This window comes from Diadema antillarum, unplaced genomic scaffold (genome assembly GCF_040938485.1).
Source record: "Diadema antillarum isolate AM-2024a unplaced genomic scaffold, OU_Dant_1.0 seq00000635_RagTag, whole genome shotgun sequence".
In the NCBI taxonomy this organism is placed as follows: domain Eukaryota; kingdom Metazoa; phylum Echinodermata; class Echinoidea; order Diadematoida; family Diadematidae; genus Diadema; species Diadema antillarum.
The window spans coordinates 970,715-986,775 of NW_027271552.1; the positions used below are offsets into that span (position 1 = coordinate 970,715).

At 36.1% G+C, this 16,061-nt stretch overlaps 1 protein-coding gene across 1 annotated transcript; it reads right to left on the reverse strand.

Moving 5' to 3' along the window:
• Window positions 1–481: 481 nt before the first annotated feature.
• LOC139736293 (uncharacterized) lies at window positions 482–14,344 on the reverse strand. The gene is made up of 9 exons (XM_071647023.1): window positions 14,064–14,344; window positions 12,710–13,045; window positions 11,205–11,348; window positions 9,398–9,463; window positions 7,892–8,053; window positions 5,335–5,499; window positions 4,299–4,386; window positions 2,061–2,128; window positions 482–1,281 (listed from the first exon to the last, which is right to left on the reverse strand). Exons 1-9 carry the CDS (start codon window positions 14,308–14,310, stop codon window positions 941–943), a joined length of 1,617 nt encoding a protein of 538 aa, XP_071503124.1. The 5' UTR covers window positions 14,311–14,344; the 3' UTR covers window positions 482–940.
• Between the last annotated feature and the right edge of the window lie 1,717 nt (window positions 14,345–16,061).

Sequence of the window (16,061 nt, forward strand, 5' to 3'; positions counted from 1 at the left end):
TAACTGTCGATCCCATTATTGGTCAATATCAATCATAGAAACATTATACGTGAAGGGATATCTTACTCATATTTCGTTTCATTTTAGTATCAATTGATTAGATATGAAACATGCAGATAATTGTAATATTAGTGAATTGGTAAATAATATCAGTAATAGCACAATATGCTGGAAAGTGCTGTGTTGAGCATATATCTCGTATCCGGTCAAATCGATTATCGCGGATGCCTGCTGCCGGTCCCATCGTGGCCGGATATTGGAGGTCCTACTGTACTTGGCACTGTCTTTTTATCCATCATGTCCATTGGGTAATAAACCTCGACATTAATATCATTCAACGGAAAATCATTCTTATGCTCCCCTTTCTACCCTCATTTGCCCATTTAGGAACTTTATTTTCTTTTATTTCGGTTAAGTATCACCCCCCCCCCCCCCCCTCTACACACACACACACATGGGTACCTAATCTTATGTCTGTACCTCCAGACGAAAACACTGTTTGCTGTAACTGGACTTGAAAATTGCTAAAATCTACTCCAAACTGGCAAGATGTAGACCATCCATCATACCCGACTTCACTATCACACAGACCTAATCGGTTATAAAAGAGGTATAACATGTCGTTCTAAATGGGTAGGGCTTCTCGAATATATAAAACAAATGATTACAAAAATGCACTGGGACAACTAACAACTGAAGTCCCCAAAATATGACTGAATTAACCACTGACATAATAAACAGCATCCAAACCAATCATGATTGTCTATAACCCCTTTCACTCTTCATTTAGCGGGGTTCTTACAATCAGTGAGAATTGCCATCTTGCCATACTAAACAACACGATGCTCCCTTCGGACCACAACATATTTTCCTACATTTTCATGGTAGACAAAGTTATCAGGACTGGGTTGACAATAAAAGACAGGCATGAAATGTTGGATTACATTACACTGCACCAGCTGTCATCTTTTGATTTAGATTCTTCTACTCGTGCGGGGCGAGGCGGAGAGGGGGAACGTTTTGACTTGGGCTTCTCGATAATAATCTCCTCGTTCTTAATAGCTAGATTGTAGGCATTCTGATCGCAAGTCTTCAAAGTCGTCCACAGAAACTGCAGCAGCTCGATGTCCTTCTCGACGTCCTCCTCGTGACTATCCTCTCTATAATTTGCCAACAAAAGGATTCTTTTTTCGTCGCCGACGAAGTGTTTGACACTCTGGACTACATTCCTGGGGTTTGGGTATTCATCCCTGTGAGTTACGACGAGCAGTGGTGAAGACGCTGCGGGGAAATTCAAGAGACATCTTGAGTGGAGATTGCGTAATGTCCCGAAATTGAAGCAAGCAAATTTTTGATATCGCGCAAAGTGATCCAAAGTAAAAGTAAGTACGATCTTTAATCAATAGCCTCAAAAACTATCTCTTTCCATCTTTGCTCAACTTCGGGACAGTGTGACGCCTGCATATCAAAAGGGAAGCTTCAAAAGATAAGTCGAAATGGAAGGTCTACTCGTAAAGCACACACCAACTTTAATATCATACACACACAACAACAACCACTTGCCAACTTTTCTTGGCAAAGAGGTTTTTTTTTATTTAATAACAATTGTAAATGAAAAAATGAATGAATAAATAGGAACGTCACATACACACACACACACACACACACACACATACAGCATGAATAAATCTTAAATTATATAGAATACATGTGTGCCTTTATGCATAAAATACATTTATATGAACGTGTATTTTGTGTATGTGTTTGCGTTGACTAATGTGAGATAAAGTGTGGGATGAAAAGAGATGAAAAAGTCTCTGAGTCATAGTTGCACAATGATTTGAGAGTTTGGCACTCCATCCATCTGATCATTATCTTTGTATGTTCCAAATTTGTCGCCATATATATGACTGAAGCGCCTAATTATTCAAATTTCACGAGTATACGATCTTTATTCATCGAAGTAGCTGTGTCTCGTCACCACAGCTCAACAAGATACAGATTATTTGACTTCAATGTTTATATTGTATCTAAAAATAGAAAGAACAAAATAAACGTACCATGAATTTTCTTCACCTCTTGGAAGAAGTGGTGGATGAATTTGTTAGCTTCATGCTCGCCAATCTCCCTGCAAATGAAAGCAAGATTTTTTTTTATTTATGACACAATGTACGAATAACTAACTCTTCATGACAGAGAAATAAATCAAAATCATTTTTATCGAAATCTTATAACAACCAAACTATGTTCGCTTAATCATGTCAATAAAGTCACCATTTCTATATAGCCATTAAGTATATGTATATGTATATATGCATATGTATATGTATATATATATATATATATATGTATATTATATGTGTGTGTGTGTTTGTGTGTGTGTGTGTTTTATTAGAGAAAAATAATCTGTCAAACACAAGTCCTCCTCAGAGGTTATTCCACCATATATACCATTGTGTCTAGTCTCTCCTTCTTTAATGTCAGCTCTCCTGCATTCTTGCCGGTATGATAAAAAGAATGAATAATTTCAAGCTTTTTTTTTTAAACGAATACAAAGAAGGAGCATTTTTTTATGTCTGGACTAAGGGAGTTCCAGAATCTTGGACCTGTATAAATAAATGTCTGCTGAGCTAACACAGTTCTAAGCAGGGGCATATGAAATTCATTAGACTGTCTTGTTGGGTAACTATGATATGTCAGGTTACGAGGAAACATAGAATCAAATATAAGCGGAAGACAGTTGTTATTATAACTATACATAAATTGTCCTAAAGGAAATAAGAACAAGTCTTTAATTTTCAAAATCTTATTTTCAAAAAAACAAAGAAGCCGTATGAGAGCAAGGAGTGGCATTACAAATGATTCGAAGTGCCTTCTTTTGTAACAATAAAACCCTATCTAATAATGTTTGATGCGTGTTTCCCCATGCTAAATATCCGTAATTTAAATAAGGTAATATCAAAGACGAATACAGTATAAATAATGAGTGTTGGGGAAGAAACAATTTAAACCTATTATTGACGCCTATATTGCGTGAAATAATTTTACAAAAATAATCTATATGAAATTTCCAAGAAAGTTTATCATCTTCTGTAATTCCAAGAAATTTTGTATATGAAACACTTTCTAAAACAGTATCATCAAAATAAATATCCATATTCAAATTATCTAAAGTGTTGCTAAAAACATATACTTGGTTTTATCAATATTCAGGGACAGCTTATTAGCTTGTATCCAATCACGTAAATTTTGCAACTCCGAATTTACTGTGTGCACAAGGATATTTGGATCTTCATGTAAAAAAAAAAAAAAACACCACACACATTTGAGTCATCGGCGAAAAGTATGAATGATAACACTTGGGAGAAAGCACAAAAATCATTAATATAAATAATAAACAACAACGGCCCCAATATACTGCCTTATGGCACGCCATCAATTAATTCTCTCATATCAGAGTTATAATTGTTTATTGAAACATATTGTTTACGATCAGTTTGATAACTCCTGAACCACTCCAAGGCCTTCCCACGTATACCATAGTGGGACAACTTATAAAGCAATATATTATGATTAATAGTGTCGAAGGCCTTGGAGAAGTCCAGGAAGAGACCGATCAAATAAGAGTGATTATCTAAAGCATGTGCTACTTTATCAATGAAATTAAAAAATGCAACTGTTAATTTACGTTTTTGCAATTATTACAAATATGTTCTGCTCATACATTGCATATATAATTTGTATAGAATATGAGGCAAACTAACACGGATGTAAAAGTCATCACGACTTTTTTTAAATGAAATGTGCGTTTTCTGCGATTTGAATCTTATGAATATCGCATGCTCATTGTTATGTTTAACCTCGACAGCTGTTCACTGTAACTGTAAGTATGTCGTTGAAATATTGGGGGATTTCCGTAAGTACGTACTATCTGAAAACACACTTAACCTATCGCGAGTTGAAAGTTTACAGCAATTTATGTCATCCTGTCCTACCTATAGCAGCAACTAATAGATAAGATTAGTTCAGACTTCGGTTTCACAAAAGGAAGCAGCCTTAGGATTCTTTTTTTATTGATCCGGTATAGAGTGCATCACGAATTTACATTGTCGTTTCAAAATTCGTATGCTTGGTATAACAATAGCGCATAAGCCTATAATATAGATTATATTATAGACTTATACCAAATAACAAATAGAGTGAAATCTAACATGCTCCATTTTTGTCTAATCATTTCGAATACATGTAAATGCATGTAGGATCTACGTCTTTTACTTTCTAGGGGATGTTTAACTCACGTTTTGTGGTATACTAAGATGGCGGCATGGCATTCTTTAGACTTGTCTTTCACTATTTTATGTTCCGTGTCCATGCTTCTGCAACCATCTGAAAAAAAAACACACAAAAATCAGTATGGACTATACGTGTTGGTATCATTAAAGCCACTAATACAAATGTTTGGTTCAAACATCTTATCTATATGTGCTGCAATAACTGGCGCAACGATGAAAATGATGTGCATACATGCTAACATGACGTATGTTCATCGTGTAATATCAAATGGGTTAGTCAAATACCGGTAAGTGATTGGCTAAACACAGTCACGTGATGGAGGCACATTCAGTATGTTCGCCCATGGGCAGAACATTTCGTAATGTTCTCCCATGGGAAAACATTTTCACGTAACAAATGAAAGAAGGACCCGCGGACAGTGAATTTGGCTCTGCGCGAGCGATCGAGTGTGTTTTGCTGGTGACTGACGTTGATGTATTTGACTAACCCATATAATAAACAGATGATGACTTTTGTGCGGGAGGATATAAGTCCTTCGACTTAGTCTTAGGACTTATAACCTCCCTCAATAGCATTTCAAACCCTTCGGGTGTAACATTCGCTATATTCCCTCCCCCGCCAGTCATCATCTTAATTGCACGCATCTACTCTCATGAGGATTGTCTTAAAATTGCATAGACGGTACAAGCCCTATACATGCCTTAATTGATTCTCCCGGCAGGGCAAATGGTAAAGTATCAGCTGATACCTATGGTAAAAAGGTTGAAAAGCATGAAAACTTTTTTTTTTAATAATCCACAGTGTGACATACATGAACTCTAAAAATATAACGCTTCGATTGCTAGTATCTTATTACTAAGTACAACTGAATCATAGACAGTGGTTTAAAAACAATGTTAATGTCGTGATAAGGAAACTAATTCTAGAAATGACGATGGAAAGGGGAGAAAAAATAACTTCATTAATCGCTCCCCTTTCTCCTCCTATCTACATCCTCGTGTTCCCCTTGAGTAAGAATATGACGTTGGACGTAGAACTTACTGATTTCATCTTTAATCCGGTCTAGTTCATCTAAGTCAAAGTTCTGCATTCCCCGGTTGTCCTGCACTGTGATGTAGTCAGTCAACGGGTGATGGTCACGCTGTTTGGTGTGACCTCCCCCGCTCTCAGCAGTTCCTTCAGCTGCTACATTGTCAAAGATTCCTCCTGTAGGAAAGGCACGTTCAAACAACAAACATTGATGGTTAATATGTCAGCAAGATATTCTAGACGAGTTAGTGATCGGAATAACAGACTTCTTTTGAAAGACAAAGAAACAGGTAATTGCGGCCACTTGTTGACACCCTTTAATTGCTAACAATCATACCCACAACGGAAACAAACAAACTTTGAATAATGAAGGAAATATAAGTAGGACTAGGTGAAAAATTAGCTAACAATGAAAGTAGTGAAACAATAACATAAGAAGACAGAGAAATAACAATTTAGAAAGCTGTATGTTCATGAAACAATCTATCTAAATTCGTAATGCATGATGGGCCAAAGGGAAAGAAAGTCAATACAATGAACGTGCATGTGGCCAGGAGAGTGGATGCAATGACCGTTGGTCATGACTATACAATAACCACTGAAACATCATCACACAAAAAAAAAAAAAAAAATCATAAGTATTTCATTATTGCATGTAAGCCATATCTAAGGTGTTTCTCTTCCTGGTCCCAGTAACAATTATCATTCATATTCTCGATTGCCCTTTAAATTCTTACAACAGAGATAAATATTATTCACATGAAATTTCTGGTGAAGTGACGTAGATAATGCTCAAGTTGGACCAAAAAAAAAAAAAAAAAATCGTTTGTACGTATTCAAGGGACTCACGAACTGATGCGCTTTTGATTATATACATATATATGAGCACATATGAATTATATACAAACCACAATTCTCTTCTCATTAGTCAAATAATCAGTATTCGACATCCGTGGGTACTTAGAACCTGCAAATGTATTTCTTAGTTCGCCTGTAAAAACCTTTTGTCTTTTACTTTTAAGCGTGATTCCCCTTGACGGGTGCGTTGAAAGCATTACTGACGGCTCCTCATCGGCGTAACCAGGATTTGATCTTGGATGGGGAGGGGGCGGCTAGTATGCGAGAGAGCGTGGTGTCCCCCCACGGTCAGAACTTTTTGCCTTTTGATGTTGTAAAAGGTGCAATTTGATGCATGTTTTTGCATGAAACAGTCCCACTTGTTTAAGTTAATAGTATTTTTTGAAGTAGATTACTATTGAAAAATACAGTTGCCTATAAAATTGTATCATTTGAATAAACTACTTGTATTAATATTTACAAGGAATATCATAATCGCTACTAAGCAATCAAACAGAAAAAGCATGCACACGAGAGTGTAGATAAGGGGTATCTTTCCTTCTACACGATGGTGATTTTGCATTTTCAGGCCTGATATTAAGCGATCTGGTGCAAACTTTTGGTGCTTTTTGGTGCTTTTTTCTCCCCCCCCCCCCTCATTCACACAAAAATAATGAAAATAATTAGGGTTTATTCAGGGAAGTGTTAATAGCTCAATCACAGAATTTAGCTCTTATTCCACGTGTGCAATCATCTCTGCGTATGTACAAAGTCTATTGTAGTGAGGTAGAGGGGGTGTGGGAGGGGGATGCCCCTCCCACTCGACGGATCTTTTACTTTTTAGAATTGAAATAAAGCAATCTTAAGTACACTTTTTGTGTGAAATTCGGAAACTGTCATTCCCCAAAGTGTACTAAGTCTATAAGTCTAATAGAGGGGACCGAGAATTGGGAAGGTGGCATATAGAGCCTACCCCTTTTGCATGAGGGAACTTTTGAGTTTTGTAATATAAGTGATAAGTCTTGTGCACTCAGAATTATTTAGATGTTTTTGTAAACCTCACAAGTGTATTAAGGCTATGGAAAGGGGTACAGAGAGAACGGGTTTGCGAGGGGGTATCCCCTTCCCTAGCGATAGAGATTTTGCAATTTTAGAATTGAAATTCACCGACCTGGCACACACTCTGAGTGAAATATTGAAGAAATTATGATCTTACTTGATAAAAGGTTGAAAGGGAGATCCGCTTCATGCACTTGCATACAGTATACAAGCAATTTTTCCTTCTTTTCCGCCTTACAAATCCCCGGTCAATTTCTTTTTTTGAGGGGGGGGGGGACGACCGCCTCCATCTCCTCCCCTCCCCCCTCCCCCCCCCCCCCCCCCCCCCCCTTGGCTACGCCGGTGCTTGGCTCTCTTTACATTTTTTTTTTTTTTGCAGGCTTATAACAAACAAATCAGTTCGAAATGTTCGGAGAGAATTGCTTTGCACAAAGAGGAATGTGTATTGATTAACGGTATGTGTTGTAGAAATATCTTTCGCTGGAAAAACAATGTTTCGCTGGAAACGTAACACATATGCATGCTCAGGACTATTCTTCCATACAATATCATGAATTATCTCAACATCTTACCTTATGATAAATACAATGTACTTATGAATTGAAGAGGAATGATCGTGCATGAATTCATCAACGACAGCTCCATACAACACAAATAATTGATGAAGACTTACCTTTAAAAGCAAAGAAGAGAGAGTTAATGAAGGCCGATTTTCCTGCGCTCATCTGCCCGAATAGATTGATGTTGACTAGCTTCAGGTCGCCAAGGTTGATTTCCCTGGCACTTCCCGGTTTGTAGCTACGAATTTTTTCTCGAAGCTCCTCTCGAAATCGTTCTATGTAAAAAAGAAAAATAAACATAAAAAGGACTAATACAGCTTACTGGATTTATGTGGTCCGTCTTTGTCTACAAGACATTAAAGCTCACAGATCTGAAAGCAATAGTTATTGAAAAGATACGTACTATTATAGGAAATTAGTAGAACAGTTTGGTAATTTGGTGTATAGTATCAATCATGTACACACCGGGAAGTAAATACATTATAATATGACAAAACCAACCACGTTCACGACAGCTTATATTCTACTCTCTCTACTCTCTTCGATTTGACTTGATTGAAATAAAATCCATTGGAAATAGAGAAAGGCACATGAACTTTGATGGCTTGGTATTAATTAGATTAGTTTCACGAACACAGACTTGTGTACATTTTAAAGAGTATACAAACATCTAACAAGCTGTGAGATCTTCTCTGCGATCTTATGTAAAATCACGTTACGACATTTTTGCCAGACTCCGTGGAAGCTGAGATACTTGTCTTAACACTACAATGATGCATACTAGATAGCTTAAAAATAATAAACAAAAAGTGCAGTTAAACAGAAAACCTGATTAATTACGATGCTATTGTAGACATTCTATGAGCACCTGGACTGGAGTAATTAGTTTCGATATTTTAATCTTGAGATAAAGAGAAAAATACAGCATGCCTATTGCCCACACACGCCCTCGTGCAATATACAGTATGTCCCCCTCCCCCCCCCCAAAAAAAAATAAGAAATACAATCGGATTTCCGCATTGATAACTGTCAATATTGTTAAGCTGTCCAAATGTTATTTCAGGGTCTCAAAATATAACATCTCACCTTTATTTTGCAGAATATCCCATTCAATTTGGTCAAGTGCTCACAGAGAAATGTGGATCATTGTAAAGCATGTCATGCATGTTGGTCTGTGATTCTTCCAAGCTTAGCAAATTGGATGCAGCTCTTGGAACTGCATATCAATGTGTGAACACAATGGGCAGAACTCGGAGGGAAGTGATTCCTGACATACTCTACAATGATCCCCATTTTTCTTTAACCGCTGAAGCAAATCGGATGGTGTTTGCTGTAAGATGTGGGTAATAAGTAATGGTTCCATGCATGGATTGATACATTATTTTTAGAGTTATTATTCCCGAGGTTCTCGTACTTTATGTATTTGTTTATTTTTGTTGTTGTTGTTTTGTGTGTGTGTTTTTTTTGTTTTGTTTTGTTTTGTTTGTTTGGTTTTGTTTGTTTGTTTGTTTGTTTGTTTTTTGTTTTTGTTTTTGTTTTTGTTTTTGTTTTGTGTTGTTGTTTTTTTTTTTGGGGGGGGGGGGGGGGGGGGGGACAGAAGGTACATGATGTCATATTACCCCTCCGCTTTATGAGTGGAATGTCCTTCTCTGATGGCTTCTTCCAGCATGGAATCCATGTCAATCCTATACAGTTTGTCAGAAATGTAGAGAAAGAGAAATAACACGATATGAAATAGTCAAAATTCTTTTAGTTTGTTTGTTTTTTGTTTGTTTGTTTGTTTGATTGTTTGTTTGTTTTAGGAGCGCTTGGGGACTGTGCAATCTTGCAATATTTCGAGGCTACATAGTATAACAGAGAATATTCAGTACAGCCATGGGCAATGTTAACAGATCTGAATGGAATCCGGTTTAAGTTTAATGGTTTCTGGAAACCATCATAACATGCGTCGCAAAACTTTTGTATGTTTTCCTTTGTTTTTGTTTTTTTTTGTCTTTATCAGTACACCCCTCTTACACATATGAAATACATTGTGACAAGAAAACACCCTGTAACTGACCAAGAGTTATGTTATCAAATACTTTAGATTAAATCTATGACAAAATGATGCTATTGGAGTAGTCACTATGAAGAATCGACCAGTAGTCCCTATATCATCATCCGCACCGTAGCTCATTCAAGGAACAGTCTCTTGCAAAGTGTGTCAGCTCGTATAGGCTCCTACAGTGTAATGCTACTTTGGGCATAGATAAGATAAGAAAAATGACGTCTTAACATGAGACTACCGATACTTTTTTAATTTGATTTTGGTTAAAGAATAGGTATACTTTGATGTCTGAAATAATTGATTTCCCTCAGACTTGTACAGAGGAGTATTTTCTGGCCAGATGTCGACTATGCACTCTTTAAGTTTCATAAAGGATTCTTACAACAATGCCGTCAATTATACTTCAAAATTTGAAACTTAATCTGATCAAATTGCGAGAAATTGAATCCAGATACACGAAGATACAATTCAAATAATGAACATCGTTAAGTGTACAAAATGTACAGTCAAATGTTGCAGTAAGTTACACTTCCCACGTTTTGACATAAAAATGCACAGAATATTATGACATCATAAGTACAGTTCAAAGTCATGCAAAGACATATTAGGTAATTGATTTGCATTGATTTCCATGGTTAGTCTATAGCAGCATGTGCGGTAAAGAAATTTATAATCGATTATATCTTTTGATAAAACGGGGCTCTGTTTTGAGGTCGATGGACTCGTTTTGTAGGTCTTACAAGATCCCCGTTCTAGGCCATTCTATTATGTTTACGATGTGACAGGGGATTGAAACTTAAATCATTCATTCATTCATTCATTTATTTCATTTCCACTCGGTCACTTGTTTCAGTCACAGGCTGTTCTTCAACAAGGCCGTGCATATGGTTTGATAAGAGCTTGTGTTTACCATTTTAATTTTCCCGTGTGCGGACCACAATCTCGCAGAAGTTAACCCATGACTTATCTTTTTTTTAAACAAAATTTCGTCGATTTGTGATGCTTAATAGTTGTTTGAATACAGATGATATGACGCCTTTATGACGTCACAGTCGAGATATTGTACGACAACTATACTACTCGGCGCTATTCTTAAGGATGTGATAAAGACACTATGAAGAATGATACATTGGTCTCAGTGAAAAAGGGTCCGAACTTTGTACAGAAATAACAAATTAATAAAAGGATTCTGCCAATTAAAAAAAATAGAAATGATTATGCAGGTAAATGCATACCACCTATTTTACAAAGAAATTAAGAGTAATTCACCTGAAATCTCGAAATCGGCAAAAGCACAATGAAGTATAAAAAAGAAAACTAAAAAAAAAGAAACAAGCAAATTGACATAGCATATTCTCAAATATGACATAATTATTTACCTTCAGGCATGATTTCTGGTCTGTACTTCTGCAAAAGCTTTCCAGTTACCAGAAAGAGTACTATTATTACTAGGACCAGAATGAACAACGTCAGTCCGATTCCGAGCCCCATTCTTTTTTGACCTGATGGACTGTCCTTTTCTTCTGTAAACGTAACAAAAACCACAATAAAGGATTGATATTAATGCACTTTTAATTTTTAGGATGAAGAATCCCCATTAAAGCAATATCCAATCCCGTTGTGTATAGTGAAGGGTTAAAGTACATGAAAGAGGAAGGAATCTCATAAACGGACAGGTAAACTGAGCATTTACAATTTGAAAGGTAAGCAACACACAGAAATAATGTGTGGAAAAACCGATAACGTATTATGATATACATATTTTAACTGCGAATATAAATTATGATATTTATATGATTTCTAAACCCATGCAGAACCATTATAATCCCGTTTGAGAATTGAAATTGCTAAATTTCTGGGTTTTTTCTTCTCTTCTTCAACATATGTATGTAATATATATATATATATATATATATATATATATTATGTATACATATTTTGTATTTCTTTTGCTGAAATGGCACATTTCAATCTAGATCGCTGCATTTGCATTTCTTTATAGTTTTCCTCTGTTGTACCGTAGGCAAAGTTGTTATTTCTTTTTTCGAGGGGGGGGGGACAAGTAATTAGTCATAAACAGATTTTTTTCTTTTTTTTTCCACACAGAAAAGCATATGCATTGTTCACACAATCAAATGTCACATTACTATTTTCAAATGTCTTAATTTCTGTATCCTTTCGAGAGAGTCAAATGCCAGTTGATGCACTATAATGTCAGCCTATAATTATATGCAATGAGCTGGTGTGATCTTGTTGCTATGATATGATATAAAATTGTAGATTTGAACGAACTTAAGCAAGAAACGGTTAAACCAATATCACATTCAGATAGATGACGTTACATAGATAAATTCCCTTTTGGAACAACGAGTATCCATGTGTCTAAAATATGGTTTTTATGATTTTGAATGATAACATTATTTACCAGAAGTGCACTTTTAATGTCAGAAATAGAATTGACAACACTACCTTTTAGAAAACTATTATTCAGTTGTCTTTAACCTCACTCTGTGCAAGGGAAAAAAAAACAAGGAAAAGAAAACATAAGCCTGATAAACAATTGCACAGTCTTGCCAACACACACGTATGTAGCATACAATGTTATATCATATTCATATAATGTATTGATATGTTTGTCTATGTTGATATATATACAATATACGTGATTAAGTATACCATATATATAGGCCTACACATATATTTATATAATTATATTAATCATGTTATATGCATGTAAGTATTGTTGCATAGTATTTTATAGTACAGTATTGTACTAACAGTATGATAATGTATCGTATAATGTACAATAAAGAAAAGATTCTTAGTATAATCATTATTAAGTACTAACGTGACTAATAGAAGTAAATATTTCTTAACTGCCCACCTTTCAAAGGTAAAACAGTGATAACCTTTGACGAGGTTCCGTTCACGGAATGACCTGATGTCGTACAGGTGAAGTTTTGTTCCGTGTCGTGACTGGCTGTAACAGTTATTGTCTCAAATCTCTCGAAAGTCCCGTCTGGAGAAGTGTGCTGGCTGGACTTCACTGGAGGCAGTGCTCGACCCGATTTGCTCCACACGAGCGACACGTTTGGCTTGAAACCCGTGAGCCGACAGTCAAGATGAAAAGTTGGGGCTTCCTTCGACGTTTGAATAGTGCAAGGACTCAAACCATGAACCTCTTCGACACATTGTTCGATGATATGCTCCTTAGCCATGGCTGAGAGTAATTTTAATGAGAATTGCAATAATTATTTAGACTACATTAACGAAGACAGCATTAAGAATAATAAAGCCAGTAAAACTCACAACCGTGACGATATCAATAAAACTCATCGAAGACTAGTCCCGAGTGCACTTGGGCAGGCATGGGCACTTAACTTAAGGAGATTTATTCGACAAAAAAAAAGTTTTAGAATATTAAATGAAATAGAATAACAACACCTATTTCGTTTTGCGTGGACATAATTGGTATCAAGTTACGCACCTGACATATCCATGCGCACTTAGATATAGTGATTGTTTCAACCCCCATGAAATAGATAAAACTAGTGTAGGTATTTGTTTTAGCATTTTAAAACGAATATGATCTTCATTTGTGTTCACAGATACTGTGTATTGTATTCACAGACACTGTGTATTGTATTATTATTTTGTGAGCACATGTTGCAATTCAGCCGCTTGGCAGCGAGAATATCTTTTATCTAATAAACCGTACCATATCATACCATACCATACCAACTCAGGCACAGGATATCTGCATCATCGGCCGAATGCTTTAAAATAGTGAACCATTTATCCTTCTTTTATTGAGATCAAAACACCCATTTTGATTAACAAAGATCAAACACAACTGACCGTTGTAAATGGTCGCATAATCCCTTGATAGTCCAGTAGTGATTTGATTGTGTTTACTGATTACAATAATTGATTCATTATATTCATAACCAACCAGTGAAACCAGTCTTGACCTTCACTGACATGTCTCAACATAATGAGCACTTTTTACAGGAAAGACATTCAGAAAGTACTAAGAACGTACATCAGGCTCCAGGGTTATGCTTGAGTTTTAAAAAAAAAGACCAAGAGATTGCGTCAAATTGATTGGCCAAGGAGGGTCATATAATAGTTGCTGAAGTCATTTTCCTTTTTTTCAAACAGATTAATTGTGTTAGCATGATATCGCTTTATCATAAATTTGATTATAATAACACTTTTATACTGTACTCTGAACGCACCATTCACGGTAAGAAAGGTTGAATTTGAGAAATCACTAAAATCTAGAAGCACCACTTGGCATTGGTAGTAACCCTCATCTGGCACTTCTAGATTGGTAATTATGAGGCCGAAATCCTCGTCCATGTGGAACCTTTCTATCTTGCTCGTAAATTTCTGCTCAAAGAATGAAGCTAAGGTGAGCGTCTGTCCTGGATTCGTCATGTTCTCCTTCGCCCAGTACACAGCTTGCGGTGTTCCTTCAAACATGCACGGCAAACGCGTGTTTTCATCTTTCCATCCGATCGCGATCGGGACAGTGCCTACAGTGCCTGGTTAAAGTGAAGAATAAAATTGATATCATATATATACATATATATATATTCATATATTAACATATATTCTGCTTATAGGAGAATGAGACAATCTGGACCATTACACAGTCGTAGCAAAAAAAAAAATACATCAAACAAAAGCAGGCACAAACACAAACGAGGGGAAATCGATTTCAGTGTTGAAGTTCACTTCGATGATAAAAGAAAAGACATGTTCAACGTTCACTACAGGATGCGGTGATGATATTCTGCTTAGCCCGACAGTTTTGTCATTTGCTCTAGCCCCACAATTACTTTGATTCTCATAGTTCCTCTTGAAATTTCTGTGGGAATTGGAATGCGTAATAAAAAGTATTGAATTATCGGAATCTTCAGCAAGACAAACTGAGCAAAATTTTGCAGTCATTTGGACACACTGAACCTTAATTTCAGGTTGTTCATAGTGCTTCATAATCACTATAACCAATCATGCCTATATGAACACGAACCCTCGATAGTCATCAATGAAGCTGGGTCAAAGAACTGACAACTGTAGAAGGTTATATCATGATATGCCTGGAAAAGATTGGAGAAAACTGTGTAAACTGTGTCTTTCTGTCGAGAAGAGGTATGACCGCCAAAAATCTGACTCTAACTAAAGTATTATGTATTAATGTATGTGACCGTGCATCACAAAACGAACAAAAAGTCGCAGCCCTTGATTTTACGTGAAATGTTAAGGTGAAATGGGTCGACCGAGTCAATGTTGAGTTTTTTATGTTTTCTGAAAGAGCTATCCTTCTTCTACATTATTCTTTAGTTTGGGATCATAACATGAATGGGAAAGTGTGTTTTCCATGTTCAGCAGTTTTTCTAGAACCCCTTTTAGGGGGAGAGTAGAATGATCAGGTATGACTTAGAGGCCCCTTTTCACTTCTTGAAATCCTTTGCATACTCTTCAATTTCAAGTCTAACTTTTGAATGAATAATGCTACTGCTTTGAAAGTTGGCATTAATCATGGAAAGAATATGTTAATGGAACACACCTAATTTCAGCTTAATCTGATAATCCTTTCATTGTTGTTGCTCCGGTGGTTTACATTCTGTGTTTTGTCCCTTTCATCATACAGCTAAACAAGGCTTGGTAAAGATTAAGCACTTGAATAGACCGTGTACTTCAGAACCTCTTTTCTCAGTTCACACTTTTCCAGAGTATGTGCTTTGTTTCCAGTATTTAGATAGGTTAGGGGAGTCCATTTGAAATGAGTTATACATCATTTTAAAGCTTATAGTCTGTTCTTTCAGAAACTGCCCTTAACTAAAAATCCATGTCTGGCAACTTTTTGTTGGTTTTGTGATGCAGGGTCACATATTATGTCAGCATCAAATACCCATTCTATACCTATTCCTATTCCGTCAAGAACTGACATTTCTCTCCAATCTAATGAAGAAAAAAACAACAACTTAAAAACATTAATAAATTTGAAACCGCAAAATACATGATGTGATGGGTATGTCAAGCCCGTAAAGAGTACATAAAACTTGTATAGCAACTGCCTATACAATTTATTTACAGATGGCAAATGAAAGCCATTTCCAAACCGATATTAATCGGTATCTTATTTCATTTCAAGGACAAGTTCACCTTCATTAACATAAGAATTGAGATAATGTAGCAATATTAGTAGAACACATCATTGAAAGTTT

Coding starts and splice junctions, on each gene's coding strand:
- LOC139736293 (XM_071647023.1), bottom strand. CDS start 14,310: ATGTTTGAAGGAACACCGCAAGCTGTGTACTGGGCGAAGGAGAACATG. Junction 13,046..14,063: donor AACCTTTCTTACCGTGAATG/GTGCGTTCAGAG, acceptor AATTACTCTCAG/CCATGGCTAAGGAGCATATC. Junction 2,129..4,298: donor ATCTTAGTATACCACAAAAC/GTGAGTTAAACA, acceptor TTTCATTTGCAG/GGAGATTGGCGAGCATGAAG.